The sequence below is a fragment of the Zootoca vivipara genome, chromosome 5 (genome assembly GCF_963506605.1).
Source record: "Zootoca vivipara chromosome 5, rZooViv1.1, whole genome shotgun sequence".
NCBI lineage: Eukaryota > Metazoa > Chordata > Lepidosauria > Squamata > Lacertidae > Zootoca > Zootoca vivipara.
Genome location: NC_083280.1, coordinates 46465309 through 46480819, shown reverse-complemented (window position 1 = coordinate 46480819; position 15511 = coordinate 46465309). Strand labels below are relative to the sequence as shown.

General features: G+C 41.2%; 1 protein-coding gene across 1 annotated transcript in view; it reads right to left on the bottom strand.

Moving 5' to 3' along the window:
• Positions 1–15511, bottom strand: part of SORCS3 (sortilin related VPS10 domain containing receptor 3) — a 420615-nt gene that overhangs the window by 270953 nt on the left and 134151 nt on the right. The window contains exon 2 of the mRNA XM_035133724.2: positions 8616–8683. Within this exon, the coding sequence (XP_034989615.2) occupies positions 8616–8683 (68 nt within the window). The remainder of the gene's footprint in view (positions 1–8615; positions 8684–15511) is intronic.

Below are 15511 nucleotides of genomic sequence, written 5' to 3'. Positions count from 1 at the left end.
AGGTATGGGTGGAAAGCTCAGAAAACACAATAATATTGATTTTGATCCCAACGTAGAACCTGCTTTGCCGGTTCATGCTTGCCTGGTCTTTAGAGACTAGTGCATTTGAAGGCGGGGAGGGGAGGAGGAAAAAAGGGAATAAAGAGTGAATAGGGGCAGAAAGCTTTTAATTAACAGCCAGGCTAAAACACCATTACAATCTGCAGTTTTGTTTTTATTAATTCACTTGGATTCAGCAGGAATTCCACCAAGAATAGAGATGAGCAGATGCAAGGGAAGTGCATTAATAAATCATGAGTGTCATTAAAATTTGTAAACTAATATCTTCTGGGAAGTCTCAGCAATTAGTCTCAGAGCTTTCTTGGCAAAACAAAAAAGAATTAATAAATCCAAAAAAAACCCTGCATCGTATAAAGTTGCCGACCCGCAGAAAGGTCATCAATAGAGCAATTACGATGACAAAACAAATGGACCACCTGGGAGTTTGACCTGTGAAACTCTGAAATACTTTCATGTGACTTGACAGTGAAGGTATTTTAATAAAGGGCAGAGACCAATGGTGAAGTTCAAATCTATAAACCTCTATAAAATGCAGATAGGTTTTTTTTAATTGCTATATTTCTACCTTTGTGGGTGCGACCAACAGTCTTCTGCACCTTGCCTGCATTACTCTGCCTGATGCTATATTGCCATGATGGTTTGCTAGAAGAGGTGACATCTTAGCAGTATATCTATATGACATCAACTTTTTTTTACTCCTAAGGAAGGAAAAAATGTGTGTGTTTTTTTTTAAAAAAAGAACTTCAATCTTCTTTACAGAAGCGTTCTTGTCGGTGTTCAGGTTCCACAACAAATTCACAGCTTCTATCTAAGGATGTGAGAAAGGACCCATTTACGTTCCAACCCATGTTCATCACATGCAGAATTGCTTACATTCGGCTGCAGTTTGGCTGCCATGGATGAATTTAATGTAATTAGTTACATTATTGTTATGTTCTAAAATCTACGCAAGGCATAGTCAACCTTGGCTCTCCAGATGTTTTAGAACTACAACTCTCATGATCCCTGACCACTGGCCCTGTTAGCTAGGGATCATTGGAGTTGTAGTTCCAAAACATCTGGAGAGACAAGATTGCCTATGCCTGATCTACACCACTCACTTCAATGCAATGGAAACACAATGCAAATAGGGTGGGTGGGTGGGAGGGAGTAACCAATTATTCATCATTGAGGACTGACAAAAAAACACCCAGCATCAAATACTGATCAGATCCTTCTAATACAGGCTTCCTCAACCTCGGCCCTCCGAGGTTTTGGATGTTTTGAGACTACAATTCCCATCATCCCTGACCTCTGGTCCTGCTAACTAGGGATCATGGGAGTTGTAGGCCAAAAACATCTGGAGGGCCGAGGTTGAGGAAGCCTGTTCTAATACCTGGTGGATAACAAAGAAATCTAGTTTACTATCTTCTGCAGCATCTTAAATTCTTTTCCTGATTTGGACGCTAATAAAATATGCATTATTTGTACTGGTTGCAACCATGACTATAGTTCTCATTTCCTGTGACTGTTCCTACTCTGTCGTCCCTAGAGACAGAAACAACCAGCCATTGCGCTAACAACCCTATGCACCCCCTCCAGTGGTGTAAAAAGACATAATACTACTTGGAAAATCATTTGTCCTGATGCATTTCACTCCCACAATGATCTTCTTCAGAGAATGTGACTAAATGTGAGAAATCATTCTCCAAATCGCAGTAAATGTTTGCAACTTTGCTACTGGTTGTTTTTTTAAATGTAAAATGAAGCATACACATGAAATAAATCAACATAATCCAGCATGGAGCATTAGAGTGCTCATCATGAAACAATAGGAAAATGTCCTGTGGGTGGCAAATTATTGATGAGGTACTGGATTTCTCTCTCCATGATCCATTCCAACATGAAATTTTAAAAGGGTTAACACATTTGATATTTCAAGGTCGAAACCCATTGGCACACCCAATCATGAGAGAGAGAGAAACCACACAGGTGGAGCGTTAACATTTTAATAATGTTAAAGGTATCTGAAGAAGTGTGCATGCACACAAAAGCTCATACCAATGACAAACTTAGTTGGTCTCTAAGGTGCTGCTGGAAGGAATTTTTTTTTTATTTTAATAACGTGAGGCATAAAATAAGGTATAAAACATGACAACCCCAATGCGTTTCAGGTATCACTCTTCTTCACAGGAAGAATTACACAGGTTCTTCTCTTAAAGTCCAAAGGAAATGAGGAGAAAATATTTCACTTAAGAAGACCCTATTGGATCAGGCCCATGTCCCATGTAGACCAGCATGCTGTTCTCAGAGATTTATCAAGGGCTATTCACCTATAACCCATTTCTTTTATTTTTTTAAAACTAGTATTTTTATTGGGTATTGAATTGATCCCCTGAAGAAGAGTGATAGTTGAAACACAGCAGTTCCTTCCATATTTGTTCAAATACTTGAACAAACTTGAACTAGACACTATTAAATATTAATCCTACACCTTTGTAGTTTTCCACATCTTCTCTCTTCCTCCACCTTCCCCTTCCCCACAGGATACCAACCAGCTGACATGAATGTAAGTGCAGGGTAGCAGAAACCTTTCTGCACAAGATCAGGCCGCCACACTATTTTAATTCCATGGAGAAACTTTGGGTTCTTCAAAATCCTTATACCAAAAATGGAAATCAATCAAAACTCATGTCAAGGCACCTTCTAGGTTGAAAGCAATCTACCTATTTTAGGTACGTCTGAGATTTGCTGGGGGGGAAATTTATATTGTGTGAGCTTGAAAATGGCAGCATAATATCCATTGTTAGCTTAATAATAAAGAAGAGAGCGCTAGCATTGCTCAGGGATGTCATCTTGTCATGACTGCCATCTGCCAGTTTCGTTTCCATATAAAAAGGATTAGACAAAACTTAATAATTGCATTTAGAAACATGAATAAGCATTGGGATCTCTACCTTGGAGAAAATTGTATGTCTGGGATTCAGTGTTTTATAAGGTTTGCCAGCACAGTGAGGAAAAATCTCTACAATTTTAAGCACCCTGGAAGAAAGTGGCCTTGAATTTAGAAAGCATGAGCAAAAGGGAACATGAGTATATTGGCATCAAGACAAGAATAAGGCCAACTAGCTCATCCCTAAATATATAACAAATGGAGGGAGCCAATTAAAATGGCAAAGGGCAAAGTAAGGAGGGATCAGTATACAGAGAGGGGGATTTTTAGATGCAGGGGCAGTATAACACTGAATTGCTGCCATTCACTACATTTCTTTACAACACTGGGAACTTCCAAAATATATGAGATATTTATGTACATTTGCTGAGAGGGCGTGTGCCCAGTACTGTGAATTGCATGTTTCCATTTGCTAAAAATCAGTAAAATGTTAATAATAAAATAAACCCCTGTCACAAGCAAAGAAGGTGAGGAGACATCCTACTCTGTCCTGATCATGACCCAGAGCATTTAAACAGGCATGTTGCCTATTCCGCCCCCACCCACCCCATAGAACAAGCTGTTATACAAGTTGTTAGCAAAATAGTTCAAATGCAGTTTTTAATTATTTTTGATTTAACTGGTCCCCTGATCTTTATTAGTGCATCTGCCTGAGTAGTCTGGTGCTGGAATTAGGTTATTGTTTATACTTCTGCACAGCTTCCTTTAAAAAAAAAAGGTTTCTCTACTGGATCCAGGGGTCCATTGGATAACTCCGTCTGAACTTTGGATACAGAAAGTACTGTAAAGTCAGGAAAGATTGGAGAATACTTTGGGACATTTCCTGCCCTGTTCCATCCTCTAAAAGGATTGGAGAAAAATCTTCTAAACACTGTTGGTTTAAGACAAAGAAGCCAACATGGTCCCAAGGTGCTGTGTACAATTTCTGTCCCATCTTCCATGATCATTGGCCATGTTGACTGGGACTGATGGGAGCTAAAATTCACATCTGGATGGCACCATGTTGGCTACCTCCTTCTGGCAGAATATGTCATAGCCCAGGCAATGCTTTTTTATTTATTTTTTCAAAAAAATATAAGTTGCAAGTACTTATATATTAATAAAAGGGGTGTTGTGGGCGCCAGCACAAAATGGCTACACTGGGTAGCAAAAACAGAGATGCTGGTACTCTCTCTCTCTCTCTCTCTCTCTCTCTCTCTCTCTCTCACACACACACACACACACACACACACACACACACACACGGGTTGCCATATTTCAAGAAGTAGGCAGGCTTCCGAAATCACCCTTCTCAGAGGCAACAACGAACCAACCAATGCACAGTGCTTCAGCTTCCGACAGGGAACAGACGAAATCCCAGACATTTACTATTTAATTAAAAATCTCCCCAGGTGCCAATTTTGCCCCCAGAAATCACCAGAATTTTCCGGTACAAATGGCGACCCTAACACACACCCTGGGCCCAGCCCTGTCAGCATCTCCATTCCTGTGAAAGTACATTGTGGCTCCAAGGCTGGTGTTTGATAAAAGCTCTCCCTCTCAGGAGAGTGACAGGACCCAAGCCAAGTCCTAAGTGCAGTGGCAGGACTCTGATTAGCCCCTCACTAAAACACTGAAAAAGAAAAGGAGCAATTTATCCACCCTGTAGCAGGAGTAACAACACAACTATTCTTTTCCAGCAGTGAGAACCAATGGCAATAATGTCAGAATAGAACCTTGATGCAGCCTTTTGCAAGAGTTAATAGCTTGGGAACAGGTTACCTAAAGGACCACTTCCTTCCATGCAAGCCTGCCCAGGTGCTGACAGGTCGTACTCCCTTTTCTGCCAACACCTGTCTTGTCTTGATGGAAAGCCGAAAAATGACCTTCTCAGCGGCTGCCTCCAGGCTTTGGAACTCCCTTCTAGATGGCTTTCCACCAGCAAGCAAAATCCTTTTCATTTAATCAGCTGCTTTGCCTCCTGAAATGATACGTTTCATCTCTAGGTTTTAATTTAATGATGTTTTTAATTGGATGATGTTTTTATATGCTTTATCTTATTTGTAGCTATTTTTATTGTGTTATTGCTTATTTCTTATGTGGATTAGTTTTTTATTGTGGATTTTGATGTCCTTAGCCTCCTTTTTTTAATAGAAAGGCAGGGTATAGCTTTTCATGCTCAATAAGCCATATTCTCTGCATTCACAACATATTCTACATAGTAAAGAAAAAGGATGTCCTAATACCACTTGTTGTTTTTTAATTATATTTTGGCAAATATTTAGAAAGGGAAATTCCCCCTTTATTGGCATGTATGTATCATAATTTGTTAAGCTAGACGTTCTTGTTGCATCCCTTGATGCTACTTTAGCTACTGGCACACACACACAGCAGGGAAAGCCAAACCAGATGATTAAGCTGTCCAACCCAACACAGGACTTGAGGAAAACAGAATTCTGATCGCAGAATTTGAACTTCTGCAGAATTCTGAATCTTCAAGCAGAGGCTTGGGCTGGTGGTGAACAAGTGGAATTTGCATAAGACAAATCAAAATCAGAGATGAAAGACAAAAGAGAAAGTGCAAAATATAAAATATGAAGCTTTCAAGATGCAATTTAAAAGAAAACAAAAAATCAGCATGATACATGGAAGAGAGGGTGCTGGTTATTATCTTAGCCATCATCGCTCCACATCTCTGTATATGTGATCATATGGAGAAAGCGTCATGTGAGCAAAGAAAGTACAGAATTTGCCCTAATTTCCGTGAGTGCATCAGAAAGTATATTGTTCCTACAATTGCAGCAATCACTGCAGAAGTGTTATTTGCACACTGTTCGTTTCCACAGTACTTTATTCATGCAATCACGTGTGAATGGCTGAAGACAGAGAAAAATTCAGCAGCGAAAATGCAAAAATAAGGTAATGCATCACATGGGAGTGTAACAACAACAAAATGTCTCTGCTCCAGAGAGTTAGTTATAAAATTTTACGAACTAGATTTATTCAAAGTTACAGTATTAAAAACATCCCCGTTTTTTATAGAATCCCTATTAAATATGGTATTGCCAATTGCTACATGCAGTTTGTCACAAGCAATGCACTGAATTGTCTATCACAAGTAGCTAGAGGTGGATGGCTCATGCTTTTTCTGATGTGTGTCAATTCCACATGTTTTCATTCATGAGTCCCTTCCATCCTATTTTAAGCACAATTACTTTCAAAGCCACACATTAGCAGCCAGTTCACAACAGATTTAACAGAAACCGAATTCCTCAAGCACCCCGACAAGAAAGTTTGCGATGTTAGAACTGTACATCTAGCAGCCTCCCCAGAAGCCCTTCATGCTCTACCCCTGCAGTCACTACGTCTGGCGTCACTGGCCTCACATCAATAATCACATCTCTCCAGTGCATGCATTTTAGGACTGCGGTAACCCAAAGATTGCAGTTTCAGACTAGTGAACACTCCCACTTGGCCAGGTCAATCAGTTTGGAAGCTATCAGTGTCATGCTAAGAATTCTTAACACAACTGGACAATCTATGTGTCTTGCGTCCTGCAACTCATTTAGGCAAATTGGAACAGCTGATTTTGTCTCTGCACAATGCATGGTTCCTAGGGACTGTGCTCTCCACATACATAGCTACTGATTCTCACTAACAGCTCCTGGGTCTGCAGTAGCTACTCAGGTACATTTGTAACCATGAAATAAGACATGGCTGTCCAGACTACACAAAGTATTCTCTGTATGAACGATTTGCCATGAAAGTATCATCCAGACTGGCTAGATTTGCCAGTTGACCTCCTTTCACCTCCTGTTACTGAGAATTGTCCTATTCTTTTCAACCTCTGCTCAATTTCAAAGTTGAAATGTTCTCTTGCCTGCATTCCAGTTTCTCTTATGAAAACCACTCTGATCTTCAAAACTTACTAAAGGCTGCTTCTGCAAACAGAAGAATCATAGACTTGTGGGGTGTAAAGGGACTATTAGGGTCATCTAGTCCAACCTCTGCAATACAGGACTCTTTCTACCCAATGTGGGGCTTGAACCCACAACCTTGAGGTTAAGACTGAGCTATCTAGCCAAGCCTTGACCATGACCAAATGACTCTTGTCGAACATTTCCAAGCATCACTATCCAAACATTTCCAGTATTTGAGCAACGTTCACTATGCAGAATATTCCCGGGTAATTTTAGAAACACAAAGGTCTGATCTTTAATTGCAGCAAACATTTTTGCACGGTTTTTAAGCAAAAAGGAAGAATCGCATTTTGAATCCCAAGTTTTCTGTCCCTCCCTTCTCTGTCCAAAAGGCACCAAGTTCAACACTGCTGTCATTTTCTACCCTGCTCAAACATTGCAGCCACTTCTCAGCATTAGTAGAGGATTTCTGTTGGCTCGTTACATTATTTATGCAGAGCCAGATTGTGCAGCAATTATGCCTATACTATAATCACTGTGTCATTTGCACTTGTTAGGTACAAGGAAAAAAGTTTTTTTTCAAGGCTTAAATACCCTGAAAAGTACGCAGTAAGTGGAAATGACTGCGCTCCCTCCTATTAGTCTCAGGGTTATTTATACCTCTGCGGATTAGCACAGTACAGTGCAATTAGGCTTTAGAGGTACCATGCAAATTGAAAAGTTTCAAGAGCTCTTAGGAACAATTAACCCCTGATGCATTAACAGGTTCTGTCAGGGAAGCTGTTTTCTCTCTGGTTATGTTCCAGAAACAGTTCCTGAAAGTGACTTTCCCTTAACCAGCTAAGAGAAGGATGTGAAGAAATGCTGTAGGAGATGGGATACGGGTCTATTGTTCAATCTCAAGGGTCACCCGTTTATTCTGCATTCATGTTTTATCGAACATCCAGGCAAGCCTTAACAAGAGAACACATTCCTTTGCCATCTAATTGACATTTTTAATCTGGCCTTATTTCATTTTTCATAGCCTTAGAAAAGAAACCTGAACATACATAGTGGGCTACACATGGACCATAGAATCATTTCATCCAACCTTTGCTCTCATCACTTGTGCTACCCAATTCATCCTTGGAGCTGTGTGGTCCCCAGGCTGTAAAATTTACCGACTCTTATCTTAAAAGGTCCAACCATAGTTTGTATGTGTGCTTGTGAAACTCTTTGATTGAAAGCAGCAGCGGCTGGTTTGGTATTGCAGAACAGTGGAGATGCCCTCCCAACACCGAAGTCTTGGCACCTTACCTGGAGGGGACCCTACCTGGAGGGAACACATCAGTGGTAAGGTCCAGGGCTGTGTGGACAGACCAGTGGAAGCACCAAATTGGTTGTGTCCGCACAACCTCAACCCCACCCTCCCCAGCCCCACCCAGATAGTGCAGCAATGTCTGTTTGGGGAGGCAGTTCTACAGCTCTGTCTCACCACACTACTGATCGAAAGAGGCAAACTAAAGGAAGCTTTATCATCAGGAGAACCCCTAGATCCAAGGCAGCTTCTCTGCAATGTAAAGTAATCTGCCCATGATGTTCATACAAAAATTCAAACACAGGCTTCCTCACCTTTCTTTGGGGAAGGAAACACCTTTTCTTTCTCCTTCTGTCATCCCAAACATTCACATTTCATGCAGCAAACATCTACCCAGGAGATACTATGCAATGTATAATCTGCTTACCTCCAGAGCGAGCTTTCGGTAACACTTCCCAAGTTGAAGTCATACAGCTTTGTAAGAATGAGAATCACCTGAGAGGAGAAGAAGAGGGGGAGAGAGAGAACCTACTTTTACTCTTCTGAATATATTTATAGATATAAAACACATCTGAAACCACCCAAAAGGAGAGCTTAGCATCTATCCAGTAAAGTTGGGGTATCATAGGATCAAGCAAGGAGCGGGGAGAAGGCCAATGAGGAGAAATCGTTAGCTTAATGCATCCTCATAGCTAGAAACATTTCGTTTCAATTTCTAAACATCTATTTAAATAAAATACCACAGTTAGCCTTGTTAGCTTTTCTCTTCCCTACATTTTCCCTCTGGGCTTATTTGACTTGCAGTACACTGCATGCTTCTGCCTGCTTACTCAGAAGTAAGTCCTGCTGAGTTCTGTTGGACTTACTCCCATGAAAATGAGTATTGGATGACAGCCTAAACTGCAGACCCATAACCCGTTCATGTCCTCATATGACTCAGGTATATCCAAATTACTTGGGGGAATGAATAAGATTTCCAGCCCCATATCAGGAAGTTTTTAATGTTTGATGTTTTAGTATGTTCTGATATATGCTTTGAGCAGGCTAGAGTGGGTGGGGAAACCCAGCCAGATGGGTGGGGTATAAATAGTAGTAGTAGTAGTAGTAGTAGTAGTAGTAGTAGTAGTATCCACAACCTCCACCAGAAACGAGGATATCTTTTTGACATCTAGTTTTCTTGGGTTTTTATAATACTGTTTAACTGGCTTTTATGTCGGATCTGTTATTATTATACCCTTTTATTGCCTCTGTGTTGTATTTCTGTATATCGCTTAGATGTTTTTTTAAAAATCAGAAACATCAGAAAAGCTTTTAAATAAATTAACAATCAAAATCTTGAGAAATTGTCCTATTAGTTGGTACACCCAGTTTTGCAAACACTAGTTGTCAGCCTATTTCCTTCCTCTTGCATAGTTTGGATTCTCAAGCTGCAAGGATGAGCCTGACCACCACATACCTAACTCAGCACTCTAGCCTAGGGGTGGAAGTGGATTATCATCTCTCCCCGCCCCCATCTCTTTCTTTCTCTGGCTGTCCTGATGTTGTTGGACTACGACACCTGGCCACTAGCTTTGCTGACTGCGGTTGATGGGAGTTGAAGTCCAACCAGCGCTGAAGGGTCACAAGTTCCCAAGCACTGCAGTAGACACATTAGCATAACAACCTACATCCAAGATTTTTCCATCTTGGCACTCAATGTGACAGTTATAAGATCTGAACTCCATTTCCCACACAACTTGGGACATCTAAAAAAATATACATCAGGAATGGCCTTTGCTGTTACATCTTCCATCATCCAAAAGCTTACAAGTGTCAGGCCTCATGCAACGTAGCTTGTTATGTGTTCAGGTTCAATGACACATAATTTATACTGCTGTATAGCAAACCTAGAGTAATGACCCTGCCTGTAGCAGTAGTAGTGTAGATTTTTAGGTACTCCGTAGTTATCAAATAATAATTCTGCCCTCCCACCTCTGAGTAATAGAAAACGGTGATGAAAGAGAGAAAGATGATAAACCATCCCTTTGGACCTCAACCTCGTGTAGGGTTCTGGCAAGCAGCAAGATCTGCCTGAGGCATTTGTGATATATACATACAATGCAGACAAAATGTATAACGCGTCACCCATATAAATTACACACACACAAGCCAAGCAGACAGGCCCAAACTGCAGCCTTGTACAGAGGACGTTCTCACATAACAAGCCACTTCCTATTCAACGGTGGGGGAATTTGGAGAGTGGTGCATTTGAAAACCTCAGAGGTATAGAATTAAAGAGAGGTTTTTTGAACAAAGGGGAGAAAGTTTCTCTCTCCTTGACCCTGTTTTGGGGTGTTACCCAGCAAGGAACTATAAGCAACAGAAGCTGCCTCTTTTGCTCCAATCTCACTTTTGGGGCCAGGCTGGATAGATGAAATCCAAAGAAATTCACACATGTTTTAATATCATTGAAATCACTGAGATCAATACAGCCTTTCAAATAAGTTCAGAAACAGAACTAGTTTCAATTCCCTCCCTTCCCATAAACATACCAATGTTATTTGTGGCATAAAAGAAAAGAAAAAAACAGTATCCTAGACACCTCGAAGGAATTCCTATTCATGATAGGTGGCCAAAGAGGTGGCTGTTTGCAAGTCTAAATCAGAGTGCATACAGCTGAGTCTTTAAGTAACACTAATTTAAATAAGGCTTAAACACAGTCCTCCGCAAGTCTAGTTACTCCAAGCCAGCACCAGATTTAGGGTGGTACAGGCGGTTCTCCCACACAGGACACTAAGTTGAGGGGGTGCAAAACTGAGAAGATCCATGCATGAGAGATGCATGTGAAGATCAACTCAAAATTAATCAAAGTTCTATCACAATATGAATTGCCTTTCACAGCTCAGCTGGTAGAGCATGAAACTCTTAATCTCAGGGGCCATGGGTTCAAGCCTCACGCTGCACCAAAGATTCCTGCATTGCAAGGGGTTGGACTAGATGACCCTTGGGGTCCCTTCCAACTCTATGGTTCTGTGAAAGAGCTTCTATGAACATTTGCAATTGGGGGAGGAACCAATGGCTAAGATGTTTTGATAGTTAAATTGATCTTTTAATCTACTCATTGAAGATACCCGATGGGTGCTTATTTTTATGTTTTACTACAAATATTGTCTATGTGTGTTTTAAATTCTATTTGCGGGGGGGGGGGAGAGAAGCATTATTGGGTTGTTCTTGTTTTTATTTTGATTATGTATTTTGTGTTTTTATATTGTGATTTTATCCTGTGAACCGTCCTGAGACCTGTGGGGGGATCAAATATTGGCCTTGCACAGGGTGCAAAAATTCAAAAGTCTGCCCCTGTCCATGATAATTCAGTCTTGGGCTCATCTCTTTTTCTCTGGATTGTTCCCAATAAGTTTCCTTTCATCTTGATCTCACCTTTTGCAGACGGTGGCATACATGGTTCTCTCACTGCACATTTTCCCCTCCTAATAGGCTAATAGGTAGAAAGTCTGAGAGATATTGACTAGACAAAGATGGCTAATAGATGTACCCTCCAATGTTTTTGCCAAAATACTGCATTGGTTCCATGTAGAAAGCCTTTGTCTTGCACTTCCCCCGCTGTACTGTATGTGCAAAAGACCATAGCTATGTCTGAATTAGCCCAAGCCTAGCAGCCCCCAGTGAAGCATGACCTGACTGGCCTGTGAGAAATGCTTTCCCCTCTGATAATGGTATCTCCTACCTACCCTTGTTGTTAAATGAAAGCTCTTGCTATTTTTGAAGGTAATTAAGACGAATTTCATTTCCTAGTGAATGATGATGAATTACAGCACAGTTAGTTTCTGTCACTCTGAATTTCTCTTGATATGTTAGATACAGCACCATTTATGGAAAAAGCATTCTCAAAGGAAAAAAAAACTATTTGTACATGTATCCCACACGATACTATAGAGAGACAGTTACAGTGGGAAATGTTTTCCCTTGGTGCAGTTGAGCTAAATTCCCCAAATTTAATCATATGTTGCAGATGGGTTTATTCTTTGAATGTATAAAAAGTAAAGGTATAGGTAAAGGACCCCTGACAGTGAAGTCCAGTCGTGAACGACTCTGGGGTTGCGGCACTCATCTTGCTTTACTGGACGAGGGAGCCGGCGTTTGTCTGCAGACAGTTTTTCCAGGTCATGTGGCTAGCATGACTAAGCCGCTTCTGGCAAAACCAGAGCAGTGCACGGAAACGCCGTTTACCTTCCTGCCGGAGCGGTACCTATTTATCTACTTTGACGTGCTTTCGAACTGCTAGGTTGGCAGGAGCTGGGACTGAGCAACGGGAGCTCACCCCATCGCAGACATTCAAACCGCCGACCTTCCAATCAGCAAGCCCTAGGCTCAGTGGTTTAGACCAGTGTTTCTCAACCACTGTTCCGCGGCACACTAGTGTGCCGCGAGATGTTGCCTGGTGTGCCGTGGGAGATTTACTTTATATATAGTCAATATAGGCACAGAGTTAATTTTTTTAACATTTTCTAATGGTGGTGTGCCTCGTGATTTTTTTCATGAAACAAGTGTGCCTTTGCCCAAAAAAGGTTGAGAAACACTGGTTTAGACCACAGCGCCACTCACGTCCCCCTGTAGAAAAAGTAGATTGATTGACACAGCACAATACATTTAAAGCATTATATTACTTTAGTCATAGCTTCCCAAAAAAAATTATGGGACTGTAGTTTGTTGAGGGTGTTGAGACGAGCTTGGAGGCCCCTATTCTCCTCACACCAAAGTTCCATGTGAAGAGGAATTCGTTGTCAAACCACTCTAAGAACTGTAGCAACCTGAACAAACTACAACTCCCAGAATCCTTTGGGGGAAGCTATGACTGTTTAAAGTGGTTTAAATGTATGATATGGATGTGGCGTGTAAATACACCAATACATCTTCTCCGTCTCAAAGTTCAGCACTGTTAATGAGCTAATGCTGGCCACCTTTCTGAACTGTCTGCTAGTGTTAACCTTTCTTCTCACCCCATGTGCTCTGTGCTGTTTTTTGTAATTGGTGGGGTGGTTTTATGCAATACGTCTAGCTAACTCAGCAATCTATACATTTCCATGAGCGGGACACTAAGTTGCCTTCCAGGAACAGCCAATACACCATCAAATGCTGTCTCACATTCATTTCCTGTTCAAATAGTACTTCCCACCTGATAAATTCCCCATCCAAGGCAGCACCCCTTGGATATTGCCAAAGCAGCTGCCTCATTCTGCCTCATGGATGGACCAGCCCTGTGTTCACTCTCTTATTGGCCTTCAGTTGAATACAGTAAGCCAAATCACTAGTGGCACTCATACAAAAAAAGAAAACTAATAGGCAATCAAAAACATCTCTATTGCATCTATGAATTATTACCTTATTTATTTATTTATTTTTTGGATAATTGACTCACTGCAGTTGCTTGATAGAGCCTCATTGCCACTTGCGCTTCATGGTGCTCAAGTAGTGAATTATACCTCACCCCCCCTCCCTCCCTCCCACATGGCACACCACTTCGCATAACAGTTTCAATACAGAGGGATATGGGTCTGGTTGACATGACATGGTAAACCAAACTATGGCTTGCTGGGCCCACGTGAATGTGTGAGCCACCAGAGAGGAGTTTGAAGCCACTTTGCAGTTCCCTGTTTTTTGTCCATTCCCGGACCAAGCCAAGATTTGTGTCATCAGAACCCAAACTCATGGTTAAGGTCTTTCCTTGCTCACCACGAGCTGTAGCCAAGAACAAACCTCGCTTACGGTTAACAAGGAGAGACCTTAACCATAAGCCAACACACTAAGCATGACACATGAGTAAAAAGGACTGAGGAGGAGCTCTCTGGGAGTGCACAAGTTGACATAGTCCCATAGGGGACACACAGGGAGAGGAGAGGGCAGAGGAGTTCATAGTTCACCTAAAAGTATTTGCCCTAGCAGAACCAGATACCTCACTACATTTTCTTCAATGTTGAAACAGATCTAGCTGCAAAATGTCCATGGCCTTCCACTTGTAAGCAGCAAATCAGGCCACCAGCTACAAATTGAAGGCATTCAATCTATGAGATCCAATTGTTTCCTAAGATTATGCAAATGTCTTCAATCTATCCTGGCAGTTTATCACATTCAACTGTCATCACAAGGCCTCCAATGCCTTGCTTTTCATTAAAAGGTTTTAAGGTATTAGCTATTATCTGTACTCTGAAGTCAGTGTGTCTGCAATGTAAAGATCGGCTCTCTCTTTTCCCCTCACATCTAAAGAGCTGGCAATTTGGGGCTCTTTAAGTTGTATATCACACTGATCTGTGGTATCTCTGCGGTAATCCAGACCCAAACTTTACCCATACTCATCTGTGATTGATTCCAAGGGGAATTACAAGCTAGAAATGGCAGCAGGCTTCCTTCCCCTTCCCCCTCCTTTTTCTCCCTGCCATGTTTTCTGCCCTGTCTTTGGACCTATGATGCACGTTGTAGCTTTAAGAAAAATGAAACCACAACCTTAAAAGAGAGAGAGATAAATTTTCCCAAGGCTTTGAGGGTGGTATCTTAGCAAAAGGAAAGACTGGAAGATATGATCCACTGTGGGTTGCCGAATCAATAAAAATAAATGATGGTGGCTTTTTTTGCTGCAGCGTCCTATAATGCATGGTAGAGGACTCTTAAATCATATCACCGCCAGCTAGTGGAGATCGTATTTATTCTAAACCGACTTATATAGAGATAAAGCTCAGGCTTCTGTTATTTTAAGCAAGCAAGATGTCTTCTCTAGTGGGAATGCCTGTTTACCGGAAGCAGGGCCATCTAGCAGTCCTAGCAAAGATACTATGGGGAACAATTGGAGCCTAACAGAGGAAATGATTAGATAACATAGTAGGTCTTTTTCAGATTCTAAATTCTGGGCTTTGGGATACTTGCAAGCTGTTTTTCTCCTTGCCGTGTTTGTTCATAATACCTTGGGATTTTACCCAGATTTCCCCTGTGTTTTGCTGTGAGCTTTAAGAAGACTGTGTAATATTCCCTGCATCTCCTTAAAGATTATCTCACCCCGACTTATGTCTGATTATAAATAATACGAAGCTTTTGTGTAGAGCCTCATCCATGAGTTGATGAAAGGGACTTTGTAATCTAAATTCTCAGCTGGCTTGCCCAATAACTTAGTAATTGTGACTGCGTTCAAAACTACACTGTGAGAATGCCAAAGAATTCTGTTTATCGGTGCTGGTAGAGTAGTATTTTGAGTGATTTACTAAGAAGCTAATACTGCCAGTCAGGAATGTTTGGGGCCATTTCACAGTTTGCTAACCTGAATCAACAATTCTTCTT